This window comes from Heloderma suspectum, chromosome 6, assembly GCF_057233095.1.
Source record: "Heloderma suspectum isolate Gila_16-S chromosome 6, 16-S_ref, whole genome shotgun sequence".
NCBI lineage: Eukaryota > Metazoa > Chordata > Lepidosauria > Squamata > Helodermatidae > Heloderma > Heloderma suspectum.
This window is the reverse complement of record NC_139463.1, coordinates 8814224-8834939: the sequence shown is the minus strand read 5'-3', so window position 1 is coordinate 8834939 and position 20716 is coordinate 8814224. Positions and strand designations below refer to the sequence as shown.

Below are 20716 nucleotides of genomic sequence, written 5' to 3'. Positions count from 1 at the left end.
TAAAAAGCCTTGGAATTGAAGTCTCTTGTCTGTGTTTTGATTTGGCTTTTGAAGTTTTGCAGCAGGGGCAAAGGGAAACGTGACAGCTTGCCCACCATTTGAGGAATAGGAGACTTGCTGTCCTAACTATGGGGGTGGGGGTGGGGATCTGCCTCTGTCTCGTGAGGACTCTTAAGTGCAGCTGTTCCTGCTGGGCCAATCGGGCAGATCGCCTAAGCTCCGCCCCTGCCATTTCTCTCTTGTCTCTGCATCTAGCGTCTAAGAATTCAGGCGCTGCCAGCCCCCCCTTCTCCCTGTTCACTATCTCTCACAGGGATGGGTGAAGAGGGGCCCTCTCCATCCAGCTGTGCCTTTGAAGCTTGAGGAGTAGGCCGATCCATCTCTGTCCATGCCTGGGAAATGTCCTCCCCCATGTTTTGCGGTCCCTCTTCAGACTCTGAGCTACTCTGTCAATCACTGTGCTCAGGGGCAACCCTGACAGGTAGAGCACATGTGTTGCATGTCAAAGGTCCCAGGTTCGATCCCCGGCATCTTCAGGCAGAGCTGGGAAAGACTCCTGTCTGAAACCCTGGAAAGCCTCTGCCAGTCAGTGCATACAATGCTGAGCTATATAGACCAATGGCTTGACTCAGTAGAAGGCAGCTTCCTATGCTGAGATGATGGGGGGAAGGAGAGCCATTCCACCAGCCCTGCTGAAAGAGGCCTCTTCCCACCATCGTGTGGCGGGCCCACGTGTTTTGGTTTCGCTACCCCCGCATAGTTACCTTCTCCCCCTGTGCATCTGAACAGGCCCTTTATCTCTTTTAAGAATACATTCTTGTTTTTAAATCCTCCTTTCATTTGTGATATGTTCGAGGTGGCTTACACATAATTTAAAAACAATATAGTCATTAAACTATACAATAACTAAAGAAATATATCAAGAGAACACTGCCAAAATCCACAAATGAACTATACAGATCAGTCAAACACTACTATTAAATGCCCAGGTTAAAGACAGAAAGAATGGTTTGCATTAGATGCTAACAAAGTAGGCACTGGGGAGAAAGTTCACAAGCAGGGTGCTTCCACCAAAAAGGCTCTATCCTTGGTAGTCAAGCAGCGGCATGTACTGGAAAAGCAGGGACACATTTGGAGAAGCAGCATTACATCTGGCTATCCAGGATAATAATAGGCCTGTCAGAACCTTGGACAGCTCTATACTAGTCAGAAATCACCCAAGATGAGATGTTGCCTCAGCAACATGCAGAGGCCTTCTGAGGCTTTATGAAGGCTGGCTGCCCTGGGCCTGCTGTTAACTTCACCCCCTCTGAGCCTGTCAGTTAAAGGGCTCTTGCCTGATTCTGCAGAAAATGGCTCCTCCACCATAGGAGTGGTGAGGACTGCAAAGGGTGTGTGCGTGTGTCTGAGGAGCCCAGTGAAGCCACATCCTCTGGCCTGGAAGGTCCTGGACAGCAGACGATGGGTCACTGGGTGATGCCTCCTTCACCCATGAGTCTTCCTCTGACCCAGAGGGGGACCTGGGGTCTGGCAACTTGAGAATAGGGATAGCCCAGCAGCAGAGTACATATCCCAAGTCCAGTCCTTCAGTCTCCCCTTCGAAGGATCTGACAGCAGGGCCAGCCAAGATTTCCCCCCTAAGACCTTGGAGAACTGTTGCCAATGAGCTGGATAGATCAATGGTCACACACAGTGTAATGCGGTTTCCTGTATTGATGAGCTTTTGCCACTGGTAACATGCAAGCCCTTTTTGATGTAGTCTCTCATGCCTTACCATTGAGGAACAGATTACAGGGCAATAGCATCCTCCCACTAATGTTCCCCAGCAATTGGTATACAGAGGCATATTGTAGCTGATCCTGGAGGTGGTATATAGCCATCAGGACTAGTAGCCATTGATAGCCTTATCCTCCATGAATTAGTCTAATCTCCTTCTAAAGCCATCCAGATTGGTGGCCATTACTACACCTTGTGGCAGTGAGTCCCCAAGATGAATTATGTGCTTTGGGAAGAAGTCCTTCTTTTTGTCTACCCAGAATCTTCTGCCAATTGGTTTCATTGGGTGACCCCCAAGTTCTACTACCACATGAAAGGGAGAAAAACTTACCTCTCCTTGCTTTCTCCACTTCATGCATATTTTAACCTTTTCCCCAAACTAAAAGCCTCACATTTTCAAGCCTTTCCTCAGGATGGTATTATGGGACTAGTATTATTTATCATTATGTATTTATTGATAACTTGTATGATTTCCATGATGGAACTCAGGTTTAGAGCTCCCATGTGGTCTCCCATCCAAGCACCGCCCACACTCAGACCTGCTTAGCTTCAGCAAGGTTGCTGCATCAAGGGCCTTCAGATCATGACCCTAAAGAACTTCTGCCCTGGGCCTGCAGCTGCTTTCAGTCAGTACTTGCCTGTATGAAAGACCCAAGCTCCTTACCCCAGCAATTTGCCCTCCGGGCATCATGGACAGCCCTTGTGATAGATGGCTCAATCTTGAGTGGGTGTCCGTCTGCAAAGAGTCGCTGAGATCTTCTGTTTTAATCTGCAAGGGAGAGTAAAAAGAACAACCACACCACTGTAAAGGCCACCCATGTCGAGAATGAGAAATTGGCCAGAGAATACTAGTGGCTGGGGAGATGGAAAGATCAGGGAGTTTGTCTTCCCCAACCTGGGGCCCTCCAGACATGCTGGACTACAACTCCCATCCCCACTGGCTGGAGATGATGGGAATTGTAGTCCGACACATCTGGCAGGCACCAAGTTGGGGAAGGCTCCACTATGGCTTCTGTAGACTTGCTGTAGAATTGTACTCTACTGGTCTACCTGAGGTTGCTGGAACTTCCAAACACAACTCTTGGGGATTGAAAAGAATGCATGTGTCTAAACCAATCCAATCTACAAAGCAAATCCAAACAGCCACCAGGTGAAGGAAAAGGATATCAGCTACTGGAATAATATCCTCCCTTGCCTGCAAACAGTACAAACCCAATCGGCACCAAGTGTGGAAAGAAGGCAAGCCATTTCCAATCTGAAATCAATTCTTACTGCTGGTAAAGGCTTTGGAAGCTTTGGAAGCCGTCTTTTTTCCTTCTTTCTTTAAAGTCAACTGCCAGCAATTTTATTTGTGGATCATGTGGACAGTATTCTATCCAGTTGCTTGGTAAGAAGTAAATTTTCTAGCTGGCTGTGAGACCATAGCTCATGGGTAGGACACATCTCCAGTTTGAACGGATGGATAGTAGAGGCTGTGAAAGACCATGCCCTTCCAGAGACCTTGGGCAGCATAGGCAGGCTAGTGCTGTGCTGAAAATTTCTCCCACATGTTTTTCAACCATTCAATTTGATAGAAAAGAAATTGCTTTCGAAAAGAAATTCAAAGGAGGAAAAATTTCGGAGGAATCCTCATGGGTTGGGTCTGGGCTTCTTGTGCCTACCTTATTTGAGAGGTGGGTGAGGAGTGTGCAGGCATGTCCTGTCTGTAATCTCTGTGGCAGGCTGTAGCCTCCTCGGCTTCCTGCACTTCAGGTAAAGCCATCATGAGGAAGACGTCATGGGGCAATTCCTCCCATGGGGCCATTTCAGTTCAGGAAGTGCAGGTGGCCTGGAAGGCTGCAGAGCACTGGAAAGATGTACAACAGAGAGAGGAAACACACACAGCACCCTCGGCCACCTTGCAGGGATTAGGTAAGCTAAAAAACACACACAGCACCCTCGGCCACCTTGCAGGGATTTTGTAAGCTAAAAAAGACCACCAAAAGAAGTTCAAAGTTCTGTCTCAGAAAAGTGGAACACAGTTGATATTGTTGCCACCTACAAAAGCAGTACAATAAACCAAAAACCTTTAGGAAAAAGACAGAATCTGTGCTACAACCCCTGCCAATAATGAGCCCTATCTGTGACAAATTGTTGGAGAAATTCTCCTCCCCTAGGAGAAATATGGTGAAATTGCCCCCCCCCCCTGGATTTCTCTTCCCATGAATAGGCTGGAGAATTTTGAGAGGGCCTTTGTGCACAGCTCTAAGACAGACTTTGGCTAAATCAGGGGTGCAGAACCTTAGGCCCGGAGCCCGCAGATGGCCATGCCCCTTCCCTTGGCTCCACCCCCTTTCCTCCAACCACTAACCATTTGGTAGTTTCTTGGCTTTTGTGCAGTGTTTTCCCCATTCTGAAAGCCTCTCCTAAGGCAGTAAGAGCTTTCAGCTAAAATATGTTGGTATTTTGGCCCCAATCTGATTTACCTTCAGCCCTGCCCCCCACTGGAATATGCCCCTCAAGAGCATCTCTGGCATGAAATCCGGCCCTTGGGCTGAAAGGGGCTCAACACCCTTGGGCTAGAAGTGCCGATGGCTTGACTCGGTATAAGGCCGTTCCATCTGTTCACAAATTGGGTTACATGCAAGGCACTACGTTTTGTAAAGTTCAGTCAATGCAATCAACAGTGCAGTCCTGGGTATAGGTACATTTACCCTGAAGTGAATCCCACTGAGTGCAATGGGACTCATTCCCAAATAAATGTGTGTACAATTGCAGCCATAAGGCACAGTTCTATGCATGGTTAGACAGAAAAAAGGCCTACAGCCCCCAGCATCCCTCCAGCCAACCATGTGGGCTGGGGCATGCTGGGACATAGAGGATTTTTTTCTTGCCGAAACAGGCATAGGATTGTCCCCTCAATCACTTTAAACATATGTGTCTACCAAAGGATTTCATTTTGGGCTGTTCCTCATGGATTTTGCCACCTCACTCAGGGCTGGCCCTACCATTAGCCCATGGGAGGTGGCAGATCCTGGTAGGCAGCAGCAAGGTGTTCAAGGAGAGAACCTGTGCCTTGCAGCCTACTCTGCACCCCCTAGGTTAGCCTGCTGCCTTCAGGTTCAGTGGAGAATGTTGTCCCATCTTTGGTGTGGAAGACAGATTAATCTGCCAGTCCAGTTGGCTTTTGTACATGGAACGGGAGGGGGCACCATCTTGTCCTTTGTCTTGGGTGGCAAAATGCCTTGGGCCGGCCCTGACCCCACTGTGTTGTGGCAAGGGAGCCTTGGGGTACATTTCTGGAAATGAAATGTGCCAACTGGCACAGAGACCCTACACATGAGGTCCAGTGCACACACAAAGGAGCTTTCAACACTCTGCCCAGCACAGAGAGTGGTGCCACCCAGAAGAACCTTTCTGTGGAGCTACCTTTTAGGGGCAAGGAAAGGGGCCTGTAATATTTACCTTGGCCCTGAGAGAATGTTCCCAAACCACGCAACAGTTCTGCTGCCAAAGCTATGCCATGCAGGCCTTGGTTGGGGGCCCCTGGAGAACCACACCCAACTAATTCTGAACCCTTTGCAGGTGGAGTGCCATGCACGTCTGGCGATGGATACACAGATAAATAGAAGACAGCAGGCAAAATGTGAAATCCAGTCTGAGTCCTACTTAGACTTAAGTCATGACTAACTTAAGACTCATTCATCTCAATGGGTCTACTCTAAGTAGGACTTATATTGGATTTTGCCCAAAGATGGCAAAATGCGTTTCCGCTGGATTTTGACTCAGGGGCCAAAAATGAAGCAACCCACCCCAAAAATAGTTCAAGGAGGATTTGTACAACTAACATTGGACTCCAGGCAGCACCTGATCTGTTTGCCTTTGGTCTTTGATGGTAACGGTGACTAACAATTGTTTATTTGCCTGGCAACAAAGCCACAAACTGAAAACTGCTTGCCGAGGGCAAGAAGATCAGTGCAGTTTCTCAAGCTGCGGATCACCCCTCCCCCTTTCATCCATTTGTTAATGTGGGAGAATTTGAAAACACACCCTGCCACCTTTGCGTTTCAAAAACTTCTCTATGAGAAAGAAATTCATTTGAGACTCTACTTGGACATCCAAATTGCTTTGACTGAGATGGTGGGCTGGAGTACCTCCCATACTAGAAGACCTTACAATGTGTAGGGCTTTTTAGCTTAGGGAAAAAAAGGTTGAGTAAGGGGGGCGGAACATGATGGAGGTATATAAACCTATGCATGGTTGGGAGAAAGTGGACAATCTCTCATAATATTAGAACCTAATAGGGCCATCCCATAAAGCTGATTGGTGGGAGACTCAGGATGGATAAAAGCAAGTATTTCTTCAGATAGCACAGGCTTCTACTATGGAATTCATTACCCCAAGATGTAGTGATGGCCAGCAACTTGAACAGCTTTAAGAGGGGAGTAGACACATTCATGGAGATTAAGGCCATCCATGGCTACTAGCCATGATTACTATATAGTATTTCCTAGAGCACAAATGGCCTCTCAAAATTCTCCAGCCTCTGTAGGCAGAGAAATTGGAGGGACAATTTCATCAAATTTCTCCTAGGGGAGGAGAGATTCTCCAACAATTTCTCACAGATGGGGCTCACTATTGGCAGAGGTTGTAGCACAGCTTCTTTCTTTTTCCCTAAGAGTTTTTGGTTTACTGAACTGCTTCTGTAGGTAGCAGTGTTGAGGCTTCCACTCTTCTGAGGCAGAATTTTGAATTTCTTTTGGTGGTATTTTTGAGCTTACCTAATCACTGCGAGGTGGCTGAGGGTGCTGTGTGTGTTTTCTCTTTCCATTACACTTCTTTCCACTGCTCTGTAGCCTCCCAGGCCACCTTCTTGAACTGAAAAAGCCCCATGGGAAGAACTGCCTCACGATGTCTTCCTCACGATGGCTTTAACTGAACTGTGGGAAGCTGAGGAGGCTGCAGGCTGCCACAGAGATTATTATACAATGACAGACAGGACACGCCTGCACACTCCTCAGCCACCTCTCAAGTAAGGTAAGCACAAGAACCCCAAACCCAGCCCATGAGGATTTCTCCAAAATTTCTCCTTTGAATTTCTTTTCAAAAGCAATTTATTTTCTATCAGATGGAATGAGAAGGGTCGAAAAAAATGTGGGAGAAATTTTTGGCACAGTACTAGTATTTCCAGTATGAGAGGCAGTATGCCTCTGTATACCAGTTGCTGGGGAAGATGAGCGGGAGGGGGCTGCTGCCTTCAGGCCCTGTTGTGGGCTTCCCATTTGGGCACATGGTTGGCCACTGTGGGAACAGGATGCTGGACTAGAAAGGCTTTTGGTCTGACCAAGCAGAGCTCTGCTTATGTTCTTATTGTTATGTTCTCTGCATTTTTGCAGTCTGAGGCATATCTTTGACACTAAGATTTCCTTGTATAAAATATCCAAGAAACAAACAACATGATTTGAATAAACAGAACAAATATGTCCCATAATGTATCAAAACCAAAAGTCCATCTAGTGACTAGATTTTAGTCCAATGTTTATTTCAAACAGCAGCTAGCAAATGCTTACAAGCAAAGCATGAATCCCTGACTGTTTGTCCCCCAGCAATTGTTCTGCAGAGATAATAGCCTCTGAACATGGAGGGTCCATTTAGCTATCATGCTGCTTAAATTTGTCTAATCCCTTAAAAACCCCCGAAGATATCCCTTTTCTTTTGCATTTACTCCTGGCAGTCTGAAAAAAAAGTAAACCAAAAGGATTTTTGGTTGGTTGGTTGGTTAATTGGTTAATTAATCAAGATTTTAACATTAGCTAAACCACAAACATTGTTGGTTACATTCAGATTAAATTCCTGATGATATGTGGTAAAGGCTGCTGTTCAATGTCTTGAGGATATTTTGGGCTTATCTAATGCATTAATTCTCTAGGTGGATCAGAGTTCCAATCCAGAGCCAAGTCTGAGAGTAGTTTGGTCTAGTGTTTTGGTTTGGTCCAATATTTTGGTTTGGAAACTCAGATGATACCCCCACCCCCCGAGCTTTATTCAGTTTGAGTGATTGTCTCCTCACAGTTCTGTACAGAAGATATAAAATGGTGAGGCTGTGACTTTGTTGGTAAAAAGGGGAAAAAGAAAAGAAGAAAAGGAAAGAGGTTAAAGGAATCTTTGAGCTTTTCTGACAAATTAACAAATCTGGTTAGAGTAACGGATAGGAGATAATTCTTGCCATTATATTCCCCTGTCTATGTGAAGCAAACATTTGGTTATAAAATCGATTTGCATTTTCCTGTAGCTGTACTTTCTTTTCACTTGTCTGTTTCAATGTATTATCTCTTTATTTTTATGGTATTATTAATCTAGGAGGGTCCCCCCCATGTGTCTGTTTTAGTAAGTAAACAAATAGTTGATGATAAGTCATAAGAACCATGAAATAACAAACAAAAAATACTTTACAATTTGAGAAATTGCAAGATCATACATTATAATAACAATCAATTACGTGTTCTGCTTTAAATTGTTGATGTGTGTTAATGAATTGCCCTGTAAGCAAAAGAAGCAAAATTTTTCTGTTCTCTGTAAGTTTAGTTCAAAACATAAAGGAATGTTGAGGACAAATAGCTGAAAAACACCTCCAAAAAGTTTGGGATAGGGTCCCTGCTCAGTAGAATGAGCAGGAACAGATGATCATCTAAAGAGTCCACTCACCCAGTACCATCATTACACCCAGAGTCTAAAATTACTTAAGTGCACCACCGCCAAAAATAATGTTTGTCCCGAAAGGTGTGCAATGTTGCATTTTCTTCTTACATTTTGCATGTGCAAAACATGTGTGTTTTGCAATCTGCAATGTTGTATTTTCTTATGTTTTAAAGCTTTGTCCATTAGCCACCTTGGAGAAGGTGTATATATGTTATCAATTTACAAAAATTAAGGAATCTCTCTCAGTATCTATATCAGGTTCAAGTTATTTGTTGGGCAGCTCTCCAGGTGTTTTGCCTCTAATTCGTTTCCCCTTCTATCCAACCATGTTAGAACACCTGTGTTCTAGAACAGCCTTTCCCAAGCTGGTGCCATCCATGTTTTGGACAGCCACTTCAGGATTCCTGACCACTGACCATGCAGGCTGCGACTGGTAGTAGTCCAAAGCATCTGAACAGCCACAGGTTGGGGAAGGCTGTTCTACAATATTTTTGCTATGTAAAATCCACAGAATGAAATTTGTGAATTGATGATTCACAAATTCAACCAGGTTTGGCTTACAAACATATGCAAGCTTCAGAGAAACACTATCAATGGAGGGAACACACACACACACACTTCTAGTAGGGGATTCAGTTCAGGCAAACAGGACCGTCAGAAACAACCCCACAGCAGAACCATCTCACACTTTCTCACATGTAAATGTAGACATGGCTCCACCATGCCACTACATCTTGCTGAAAAAAGAGCTCTGTAGAGCCTGAAAGCTTGCACTCTCAAAACATTGAAGCTAGCCTGATAAATAAAGGCCAGTTCCCACTGAATGGCCTGGTATCTCTCAAACCATTAATTGCAATGCATCTTCCCACCAGACGAGGGAGGCAAGAAGCGGTAAAACATTTATAGATCATTTGCAAATTAGATACATTTGTTTATAAAGGGAGTTTCGATGTAGAATTTATCACATGTTAATATACAGAGAGGGAGAGTACTGCATGCCCACCTCTCCTTTGGAGGGGGGGCATACCGTACAACTGATGCAAGAGCATTCAGAGAGAGGGAGAGGGGGAGAAAGAGAGAGAGGGGGAGAGAGACAGAGAAATCGCTTCCAGAAGATTCAGCCATGTTTATAAAAGGAGCATTCAGAAAAAAACAACAACCATCCCTATTCTGTTGTCAAACCAAGTGTGTAACCTTAACTCCTTTTCTTTGGCACCCTGTCCTACATTTTTAAGGATGTGATCGCTTGACCATCACAATGTTTCCAGGTCACCATCAACATGGTCAATACCTGAAATGATGACTAAGAACTTCCAACAGTCTAAGAAAGAAAAAGTTATACCTTTTACCCCCTTGTCCCTTCTCAGCTCATTGCCTTCAGGAATGAACTTATAAGAACAAAAAAAAATCAACTCTTCTTTGTAGCCACCACTCTTGACGATGGAAAAAAAAATGCATGTGTCTAAGCCAACTCTGCGAAGGAAATCCAAAACAGCCACCAGGTGAAGGAAAAGGATATCGGCTACTGGGATAATATCCTCCTTTGCCTGCAAACACTACAATCCCAATCGGCACCAAGTGTGGAAAGAAGGCAAGCCATTTCCAAACTGAAATCAATTTTTACTGCTGCCAAAACAGAATGGTTTGGAAGCAGTCCAAGCAGAAAGAGGTGTGTGTTGCGTGCATCACAGCTCTAAACAACATGAGAACATGAGGTAAGGTTGGCATTGAAAGCTGGTTTCCAGTTTGGGCTCTTTTATTACTTTTAAGCAAAGCATCTCTGTCCCCCACTTTAAAAACACACACACCTATATTCTCAGAATTTTCATGGAGAATTAAACGTGAGGAGAACAACAACTGAAGAACTGAGTTTCTCCTGTATCTGGTTTCTAGGTTTTCTCCTAACTTCCTTCCAATCCTTGTTGCTCATTATCAGTCATGATCAATTAGAAATGCAACCAAACCACAAAGGCTGGATCCAGAGCCAATTTTTACAATGCTGAAGTTGCATATGCAGATCCAGAAGAAAATCTATATGCGGATTAATAAAACAAAGCCCCGAATCTTGTCAAGCTTCCTGGGGTTTTGTCTGACTTCATGTTGAAGCCAAACCAGCCTAGTTGAAAAAGAACAAGAGATTGTACATTTCCTCCAATGCTAATCTCAAACTCCAGGATTTTCTGCATAAGAGCGACACACTTTGAATAGGTTCACCACCTCCTTCACTGGGAGAGGCTGCCAGGCCTTTAACAGATGTGCGTCTCCAAAGGTGACAAATCCAACAGATGTGGCTTTCTCCACCTCTGCAGTTGCAGGATGAGACAAGCTGAACTTGTGGAATTTCTTGCTGTCATCCAACTGTTAAATGCGTGAAATCTTTCAGGAATGGAGATAGGGACATGAATGTGCAGAGAATGGTTTCTGGGTAAGTCCCCTAAAAGAAACTATAAATCACAGGCATCGTAATGTGTATCCCCCCACCCCCACCCTGAGAAACATGATGTATGAGCAATTTGGAGACTTGACTGTAGACCCTTGTGGATTTGAATCAGTATGCTTCCATAGTTTGGGACACATGTCTATGGCCCCATGCGGAAGAAGCTGCTGGAGGGCCCCCAAACACAGCAGGGTAAGTGAAGCAATGCATTACCATCTAAAGAGCACTCCCCAATAAGATCGTTAAGTCCAGAGTCTAATTACCTAACTGCATCAGTGATGTGAATTCAGATCTTCCAACCCCTGCCCACCACAGCTGTACATGTCTATACTTGGTTGGGTTGGTAAGCCTATGTTTGCCAACATCACTAACTTATGTATTGCCAGCCAAAGAAAGTGATCTGTCATCTTAACTGTATCATCTTCATTTTTTTAGAATGGACTTTCTCATCGGCAGAAGAGACCATCTTGCCTTGTTGGCAACCTATTTCCCTGGGGCCACCTTGGTAGCCACTGCTAGAAAGAATGTGTGCTGGACTAGGGGGGAGCATCACTATGTCAAGGTTGGTTGTTGTTTTTTTTAAAAATCTGCTTAGTGCTAAACAAACTTTTGAGGCATATTTTTAAATGGATAAACTGACCCATGAAAGATTGGTGAGTTTATAGGAGTGTAAGCTAGATGCATTTATAGGAGTTTGGTTCCAGTTTGTAACTCATATACAAACCCCAAATTCAATGTCATATGGTCATACAAATGTCTGTATGTGTTGTGCTTATTACACATGGAAAATGTTATAATAATTTGGAGTTGTTATTAGGCTAATGGCATCTCTTCAAATTTCTCTTTCTATAAAAACTTTTACAGTTGTTTGATTTTTTTTTTATCTGTCTGGAAGTCATTGACTCAGGAATTAATTGTTGTTAATTTTCTCTTCCTTTCTTGTTTTATTACGCTGGATAATCCTTAACCTTAGATTTTGTTTTGGTATGATGTCTCCTGTTGGTCATGCTGCTTGCTAAAACGATGCTGCAGAAATTGTGAAGAAATGGGGCAATGTGATAAGGTGTTTTTATATATCAAAACTGCCCCCATCTGCCATAGGTGGGCAGAGGAAAATGATGTGTTGTAGACAAGATTACCACTGTTCATCCACTAAACAGCCTTGTGGCCGTGCATTCTACAGGCCTTTACTTCCTATTATCTTTATAGGTTTTTAAGTGTAGCTTTTCAGACCCTTGTCAGGTTGGGGCTCTGGAACTAACAGATGTTGCCACAGGTGGCCAAGCAGGTGGAGAAGGTAATAGTCAGGTAAATGAAAAAGTAGCTCAGTCTGCAATGGCTCAGAGTAATGGGCCAGGCAACCATCAGCAGCTTTATAGAGGCAGATAGAGTCCTCTTGGCTCCACATGTCAGGACCAGAATTAAGGGTAGGCATGGTTGGGCACCTGCCGAGGGCCCACACCCCAGCAGAGGCCCACTGACAAGACCCCCCTGGAGTTGCTCCTCCTTTTCACCATTGCAACCCGCTTGTTCACCTGCCCCTTGCTCCGGCCCAGGCAGAAGTGGTGAGAAAGAGGAGCAGGAGATGCCACTGCCAGCTTGCTTATTGGCTCTCTGTAAGTTAGCAGTTGCAATGCTGAGGAAGAGGAGGAGGAGCAGCTGATGACAATGGCAGTGAGAAGGTGGCGACACTGAGGGAGGGGGCCCATGGAGGGTGTCATGAGCAAGGGCCTTCCAAAACCTAGAGCCAGCACGGTCAGTCATCTCATCCCTGATAGGCTAGGAGCTGATCCCTGATAGACTAGGAGCTGTCGTATCAATCTCCAGCCATTTGCAATAGTGATACTGCAATGCAGCTGAGATCAGGCCTGCTTTTCCTGCTTGCTGCTTGTAGGTTGCCTCCTGTAGGCTGGGAACCAGGAACCTAGACCCTGATGTAGCTGGATCAGATCAAAGAACCACTTAGCCATATTGTCCAGCATCCTGTTATTAACAGTGGCAAGCCCAATGCCCTTGAAAGATTATACAGTGATTATGCCAAGCCCTATCTCATACTCCCCCAACCTGGTGCCCTCCAGGTGTGCTGGACTGCAACTCTCATCATTCCCAGCCAGCTTCGCCAATGGTGAGGAGCTATGGGAGATGTAGGCCAAAACAACTGGAGGGCACCAGGTTGCCTACCCCGGGTTAGCAAGTCAGGCTAGTACTTGGGAAACCCACGTTCAAATCCCACAGTCGGCCATAAAGCTAACTGGGTGACATTGGGTGAGTTACTGTCTTTCAGCCTAACCTACCTCACAGGGTTGCTATGTAGATAATGTGGTGGTGGTAGGGAGAACCAGGTACACTGCCTTAAGCTCCTTGGAGGGAAGGTGAGCTATAACTGTAGTAAATAAATACAATGACCTGGTGGACTGGAATGCATTTTTGGATCTCCAAACTTCCTCGATGGTAGAAAACTAGCACAGCCAGCAGGCAAAGAGCTGGGAGAGAACCTTTCTTCTTGCTGTGGTAGGTTTCTACCTGCAAGGAGGGTTTTTTGTTTTGTGTTTATTTTAACATGGAGGAGCATTCAAAAGCAGAATCCATCACCTGCATGTAGCATGGTGCCTTCTGTTTTACTGCCTCATCCCCACCTTATTCTCCTGCATGTATGACGACCAAAGGACACTTCAAAAATCGAATGTAGAAGCTATACACCAAAAGGTGACTTCAGCTTTGCAGAAATGAATGGCCAGCAATAGGGAGCACATTTTGACCCAACAGGGGAGCACATTCTGCCCTGGGCACTGATTTCCCTGGTCACCGTGACATACGATTAATGGGTATCTCACTTCAGACTGATGGGGAAAAGACACACCTTCAACAACAAATGGTGGGTGATGGAAAACGATCAAAGCTCACTTGCATAACCCGTTTGAGGAAGGTGTTTCATAAACATTTCACAAGACAAGAGCATTATGAAGGGAGAACATCTCCCAACCTGCCTGTAATTACTGTTCCAACTCTTCCTCACCAACAGGGACACAGTAGGAATTGTAAGAATACAGCTAATAATAATAAAAATATGGTTTTGTAACCGATCCATAAGCACCTGGCACACAACGGGCTCATAAAGACATCCCGCAGATGCAGCACCAGCAGCTGTGCAGAGGCCCAGCCTGCCAAGCAAAGAGATTTAGGGAACAGCAGCGTGTCAGCCTGCCCAAATCGGGAGGGCGGCGGGAGCTACACAGATACAGGTGGAGATAGTCAGATGTAGGCAGATGCCTTTCGACCTGTCAGACCAAGCTGGATGTCTCATTTAGCCTTCCTTCTCATAAACATGAGGCTGACTCCCCTTGCCTAACATTCGAGCCCTGACAACGTTCTCTTTAAAAGGCCTTGGAAATGGAAATGGCCCTTGGCTGGGGACCAGGTTACCTGGAAGACCACCTCCTCCTGTCTGCACCCACCTGAAAGTGCTGGCCTTAAGATTTAAAGCAGAGGTGAGCCATTTCGGGGAGTCGGGGAGGGCAGCAATTTCAACTTCCGGGGGGCCGCACTCCCTCCTCTCTGTGCTGCCAAATTTCACTGGCAGCAGCACCAGCAAAGCAATCGATGGTTGCTTTAAAGCCTTAAGGGCACAATCCCATGGCTGCTAGCCAGCAGCTAGACGGCCATAGGATAGGTCGGTTCCCGGGAACCGACCTCCACCCCCTCCCATGCTGCCTCGTAGTCAGCGCATATCAGCCCCACACTCCGCGCTTGTAAGAGCAGTGCAGAGCAGCACAAACGGGGCATTCTGGGGGCGGGGCATGGTGGGGCGGGCGGAAGTGCATTTCCGACTCTTCCTATACATTGTCCAGCCTCCAACGCCCCCCCCCCCGAATTCCCATGGCTAGACAGCTGAAATCAGCTGCCTAGCTGTGAAGGCAGGGCGGCTGAAGCATGGAGGGAGAAGATCCCCTCTATGCTGCTCCTGCCCTGCACTGGATAGGTGGTCGCCTCCAAGTTCGGAGGCAGCTGCCTATCTCGATAGAATTGTGCCCTAAATGGGCTGGGCCTACGGGAAGAACATAACAAAAGGAAACAATTTAAATGGCCCTGCTAAATCCCAGCACAAACAAAACAAACTAACCAGCTAAAACAAGTATTCTTTTATCATCCCAACAGCCCTGTGAGGTAGGTTAGGGTGAGAGGCAGTGACTGGCCCAAGGTCATCCAGTGAGCTTTGTGGCTGAGCAGGGATTTGAACCCAGCTCTCCTGAGTCCTAGTCTGACACACTAATCATTACACCAGAGTGACCCTCTGCAATGGTAACATATGAACTAGAAAGCATTGGCTCTGTAACTGAGATGAGCTCCTCAGATTGTCACCCAGGGCTGTGTGAAAACCCCCAAAGCCCAGATCCTTCACAAACACAACACGAACTGGAATCCATTGCGCAACACAGAAGTGCATGTCACGCTGTCTCTTTTGCATATACAGGGTTGGATCCATACCTACTTAGCCTTAGAGTAGACTGGGGTACAGAACTTTAGGCCCAGGGGTCAATTTGGCACAGCTGGGGTCCCAATCCAGCTTTCTGGGGTTCCCTAGATGGCAACACCACACTTCCCTGTTTGGTGGTTTCTCTGCTTTCATGCGGTTCCCCCCCCCCCATTCTAAAAGACTGAAATGCCTCTCCTAACGGTGAGTTACTGCTTACTGGCAGTAAGAACTTTAAGTTAAAACATGTTGGCATTTTGGTCCCGCCCCTTTGGCTTTGGCTCCACCCACCACCAGCTCCAGGGATGAGGTGGACTTAGTGCTTTGCCAAAATCTGTCCTCCAATTTACTGAAAGTTTTCTCTCCCCATGAAAAAGGCTTCCATTGTTCTGCCCCATTCAGGATGCTTTATAGTTTATTTTTGTGGTGTTTTTGAGCTTACCTAATCACAGCCAGCCTCCCAGGCTGCCTGCGCATCCTGACCTGAAAAAATAACCTCATGGAGCCTTAAACTGGGCTTTCACTGAAGTGTAGGAAGCTGAGGAGGCTGCAGGTGGCCAGAGAAATGACTGTACAGTGAAAAACAGGAGACTTTTGCTCATTCCCCAGCCACGTCCTAAGTAAGCTCAGCCCAAGAAACACAACCCCAACCCATGAGAATTTGTCCGAAATTTCTTCACCATTGAATGTATTTTCAAAGGCAGTTTCTCTTCTATCAAATTGAATGAGGATGGTCAAAAAAAATGTGGGAGAAATTTTTGGCACTGCACTAGTCATGATGTACTTGCCCCATTGATTTCAAAGGGTCTACTACTCTAAGCATGACAAAGTCTGAATGCAACTCAGTTTATCCTGCTTTGCAGCTTTTGCTGGGGTGTGTGCGCACAAACGATGATGCCCCTTTTTCTATTCCTCAAGGGCATGCAGCATGAATTTGCTCAGGAAATGAAAGGCTACTCAGCTAGGGATGTTAGAGAATTCCGCCACAGACTCCAGTGAGTCCCGGGTCCGTGGCGGAATGGAGCAATCCCCCCCTGCCACCCCGTAGAATCCCCCCGGGATGGAGTCTACCTTTGTCAGCTGTCCGCTGCCCCTTGAATGGCTGCCCCGGTCTGCGGCTGCCATTTCCATTCCACTTTAGCCATGATAGGCTACATAAGTATTTACGTAGCCTATCATGGCTACTGCAGGGATGCAAATGCAGTAGCGGCCGCCATTTGCGTCCCTGTGGTAGCCATGATAGGCTACGTATATATTTACATAGCCTATCATGGCAAAAGGCAGGGATGCAAATGGTGTAGTGGCCACCATTTGTGTTCCTGCCTTTTGCCGTGATAGGCTACATAAATATATACGTAGCCTATTACGAATAGGCTATGGCGGCAGCCATTTGTGGCCTCAGCCCAGCAGTGGACAGAAGTCCGGCTGCGGGCAGCCCTGGCCAGCGGCTCCGTGGGCTCCCCGTGGAGCGGAGCTGGCCGGGGAGAATTCTGAGGGGGAGGGATGGATCGCCTCCCCCCCGAGCGGATGGCCACAGCGGAACAGGGTAAGTCATGCGTACATCTCTATACTCAGCGCATCTAAAGAGATGTGATTCCAACTAACTGGTTCAAGGTCACATAGGAAAACTTTGGCGGTGGGAGAGCTCACATTGTCACCTGTAAACCTACCCTTCACCAGATCTTTTCCACCATGCATGCTGTTTATCCCCAAAGCCACCTCTTGTATAGACATCATAAAATAAAATAATCATTGCTCATAAATAATAACAGCTTTGCAATTTCCATCACTACATGTATTGACTTCCTCAACCAACAAGGCTTAACAGATGCCAGAGAAAAATAAAAGAAAGATCAGGAGTAAGAAATGCAGTATGTTACTCCTGTAGCCCAACTGTTGATCAAAAATATGGACTGAACTGAACAGGGGTGGGGAAGAAATTCTCCTAACAATTCATGCCCCTGCCCCCACCAAGGGAAACACTCCCCATCCTGTTTCAGTGATAATTCAAGGGACCAGCAAAATGGGCCTAAAATATTTTCCTGTTCAGAATCAGCCCACGAAATATTGCCCTCGGGTTGATTTGACTTTGTGATGTCACACAGCCAAACTTGGTTGGTTGTTCAGGGTATGACATCATCACACTGGCTGAATGATCCTTGATGGTCTAGATCACACAGCCAAAGCCGCTGCTGAGAGGGGTAATAAACAACATCAAAGCTGAGTGAACAAAACAATGTAAAATGCTGCAAAAAAGGGAAAGTGGGAGGTTGTTTCTCAGAGAACATTTTTGGAGTTGAAATACTCTCTGTTTCACACAGAATACGTTCACTCACAATGATTTAATTCAGCCCGAATACAATAGGATACAGGGGGTGTTCTTTGAGAGTGGCAGGAGGGTGGGTTAACTGTGGGTCCCAGGGGGCAAATTTCACCCAGCTGGGGTCCCAGTGCAGCCCTCCAGTGTCCCACAGAAGGCCACGCACTTTTCCTCACATCACCCAGTGGCTCCCATTCTCCCTCCTGCATCTCATTTGGTGGCTTCCCAGCTTCTGTGCAATTTCTTCCTCATTCTATAAAGTCGAAATTAGTGCTGTACCAAAAATTTCTCCCACATGTTTTTCAACTATTCTCTTTCCATTTGATAGAAAAGAAATTTTGAAACAAAATTCAAAGGAGGAGAAATTTTGGAGAAAGTCTCATGGGTTGGGTGTGGGGTTCTTGTCCTTCCTTTACTTATGAGATGGCCATGGAGTGTGTATAAGTGTCCTTTCTGTCACTGTACAGTAATCTCTGTGGCAGCCTGTAACCTCCCCAGCTTCCCACACTTCACTTAAAGCCATCTTGAGGCAATTCCTTCCATGGGGCTATTTCATTTCCAGAAGTGCAGGTGCCTGGGAGGCTGCACAGCAGTGGAGAGATGTGCATTAGAGAGAGAAAACACACACGGCACCCTTGGCCACCTCACAGTGATAGTTGTTGTTGTTCAGTCATCCAGTCATGTCCGACTCTTTGTGACCCCATGGACCATAGCACTCCAGGCCTTCCTGTCCTCCGCTCTCTCCCGGAGTGTGCTCAAGTCCATATTCATTGCATCAGTGATGCTATCTAGCCATCTCATCCTCTGCCGTTCCCTTCTCCTTTTCCCTTCAATCTTTCCCAGCATCAGGGTCTTTTCCAGGGAGTTTTCTCTTCACATTAGGTGGCCAAAATATTTGAGCTTCAGCTTCAGTATCTGTCCTTCCAATGAGCACTCAGGGTTGATTTCCTTTAGGATGGACTGCTTTGACCTCCTTGCAGTCCAGGGGACTCGTAAGACTCTTCTCCAGCACCACAGTTCGAAAGCATCAATTCTTCGGCACTCAGCCTTCCTTATAGTCCAGCTCTCACAGCCATATGTTGCTACTGGGAAAACTGTAGCTTTGATTATATGAACATTTGTCGGCAAGGTGATGTCTCTGCTTCTTACTATGCTGTCTAGGTTTGCCATAGCTTTCCTCCCAAGGAGCAAGCGTCTTTTACTTTCATGGCTACAGTCACCGTCTGCGGTGATCTTGGAGCCCAAGAAAGTAAAATCTGTCACTGCTTCCATTTCTTCTCCTTCTATATGCCAGGAAGTGATGGGGCCAGATGCCATGATCTTAGTTTTGTTAATGTTGAGTTTCAAACCAGCTTTTGCACTCTCCTCTTTCACCTTCAACAAGAGGCTCTTTAGATCCTCTTTGCTTTCTGCCATTAGGGTGGTATCGTCTGCGTATCTGAGGTTGTTGATAATTCTCCCGGCAATCTTAATTCCAACCTGTGATTCATCCAACCCGGCATTTCTCATGATGTACTCTGCATATAAATTAAATAAGCAGGGCGACAATACACAGCCTTGTCGTACTCCTTTCCCAATTTTGAACCAATCAGCTGTTCCATGTCCGGTTCTTACTGTTGCTTCTTGACCCTCGTACAGGTTTCTCAGGAGACAGGTAAGGTGGTCTGGTAGTCCCATCTCTTTAAGAATTTGCCAGAGTTTGTTGTGATCCACACAATCAAAGGCTTAAGCATAGTCAATGAAGCAGAAATAGACGTTTTTCTGGAATTCTCTTGCTTTCTCCATGATCCAGCGAATGTTGGCAATTTGATCTCTAGTTCCTCTGCCTCTTCGAAACCTAGCTTGTACTTCCGGTAGTTCTCGGTTCGCATACTGCTGAAGCCTAGCTTGTAGGATTTTGAGCATAACCTTGCTGGCATGTGAAATGAGCGCAATTGTACGGTAGTTTGAACACTCTTTGGCGTTGCCCTTCTTTGGAACTGGAATGTAAACTGACCTTTTCCAGTCTTGTGGCCACTGTTGATTGTTCCAAATTTGTTGGCATATTGAGTGCAGCACTTTAACAGCATCATCTTTTAGGATCTTAAATAGCTCAGCTGGAATACTGTCATCTCCGCTAGCTTTGTTTATTAGTAATGCTTCCTAAAGCACACTTGACTTCACTCTCTAGGATGTCCAGCTCAAGTTCACTGACCATACTATCATGCCTATCAGGGACATTCAGATCTTTCCTGTATAGTTCTTCTGTGTATTCTTGCCACCTCTTCTTAATCTCATCTGCTTCTGTTAGGTCCCTGCCTTCTTTGTCCTTTATCATGCCCATCTTTGCACAAAACGTTCCCTTGAGATCTCCGATTTTCTTGAAGAGATCTCTAATCTTTCCCTTTCTATTGTTTTCTTCGATTTCTTTGCATTGTTAATTTAAGAAGGCCTTAAATGTTACGGACCTCCGTCCATAGTTCCTCAGGCACTCTGTCTATCAGGTCTAATCCCTGACTGGTTTAGTGGTTTTCCCTACATTCTTCAATTTGAGCCGAAATTTTGCGATAAGAAGGTCATGATCTGAGCCACAGTCTCTCCTTCCTATTCTCTGGAAATCTGCATTCCGTTGGGTATATCTTCCCCTTCCTCCCTTGCTTTTCACTTCCCTTCTTTCCTCAGCTACTTGTAAAGCCTCATCAGACAGCCACTTGGCTTTCTTGCATTTCTTTTTCTTTGGGATGGATTGAGTTGCTGCCTCTTGAACAATGTTACGGACCTCCGTCCATAGTTCCTCAGGCACTCTGTCGATCAGGTCTAATCCCTGAATGGTTTAGTGGTTTTCCCTACATTCTTCAATTTAAACTGAAATTTTGCGATAAGAAGGTCATGATGTGAGCCACAGTCAGCTCCAGGTCTTGTTTTGACTGACTGTATAGAGCTTCTCCATCTTTGGCTGCAAAGGACATAATCAATCTGATTTCGATATTGACCATCTGGTGAAGTCCATGTGTAGAGTCGCCTCTTGTGCTGTTGGAAAAGAGTGTTTGCTTTG

General features: G+C 45.8%; 1 protein-coding gene across 1 annotated transcript in view; it reads right to left on the bottom strand.

Moving 5' to 3' along the window:
* POU2F3 (POU class 2 homeobox 3) overlaps window positions 1–20716 on the bottom strand; it is a 130582-nt gene that overhangs the window by 41213 nt on the left and 68653 nt on the right. The window contains exon 5 of the mRNA XM_084807233.1: window positions 2441–2545. Within this exon, the coding sequence (XP_084663359.1) occupies window positions 2441–2545 (105 nt within the window). The remainder of the gene's footprint in view (window positions 1–2440; window positions 2546–20716) is intronic.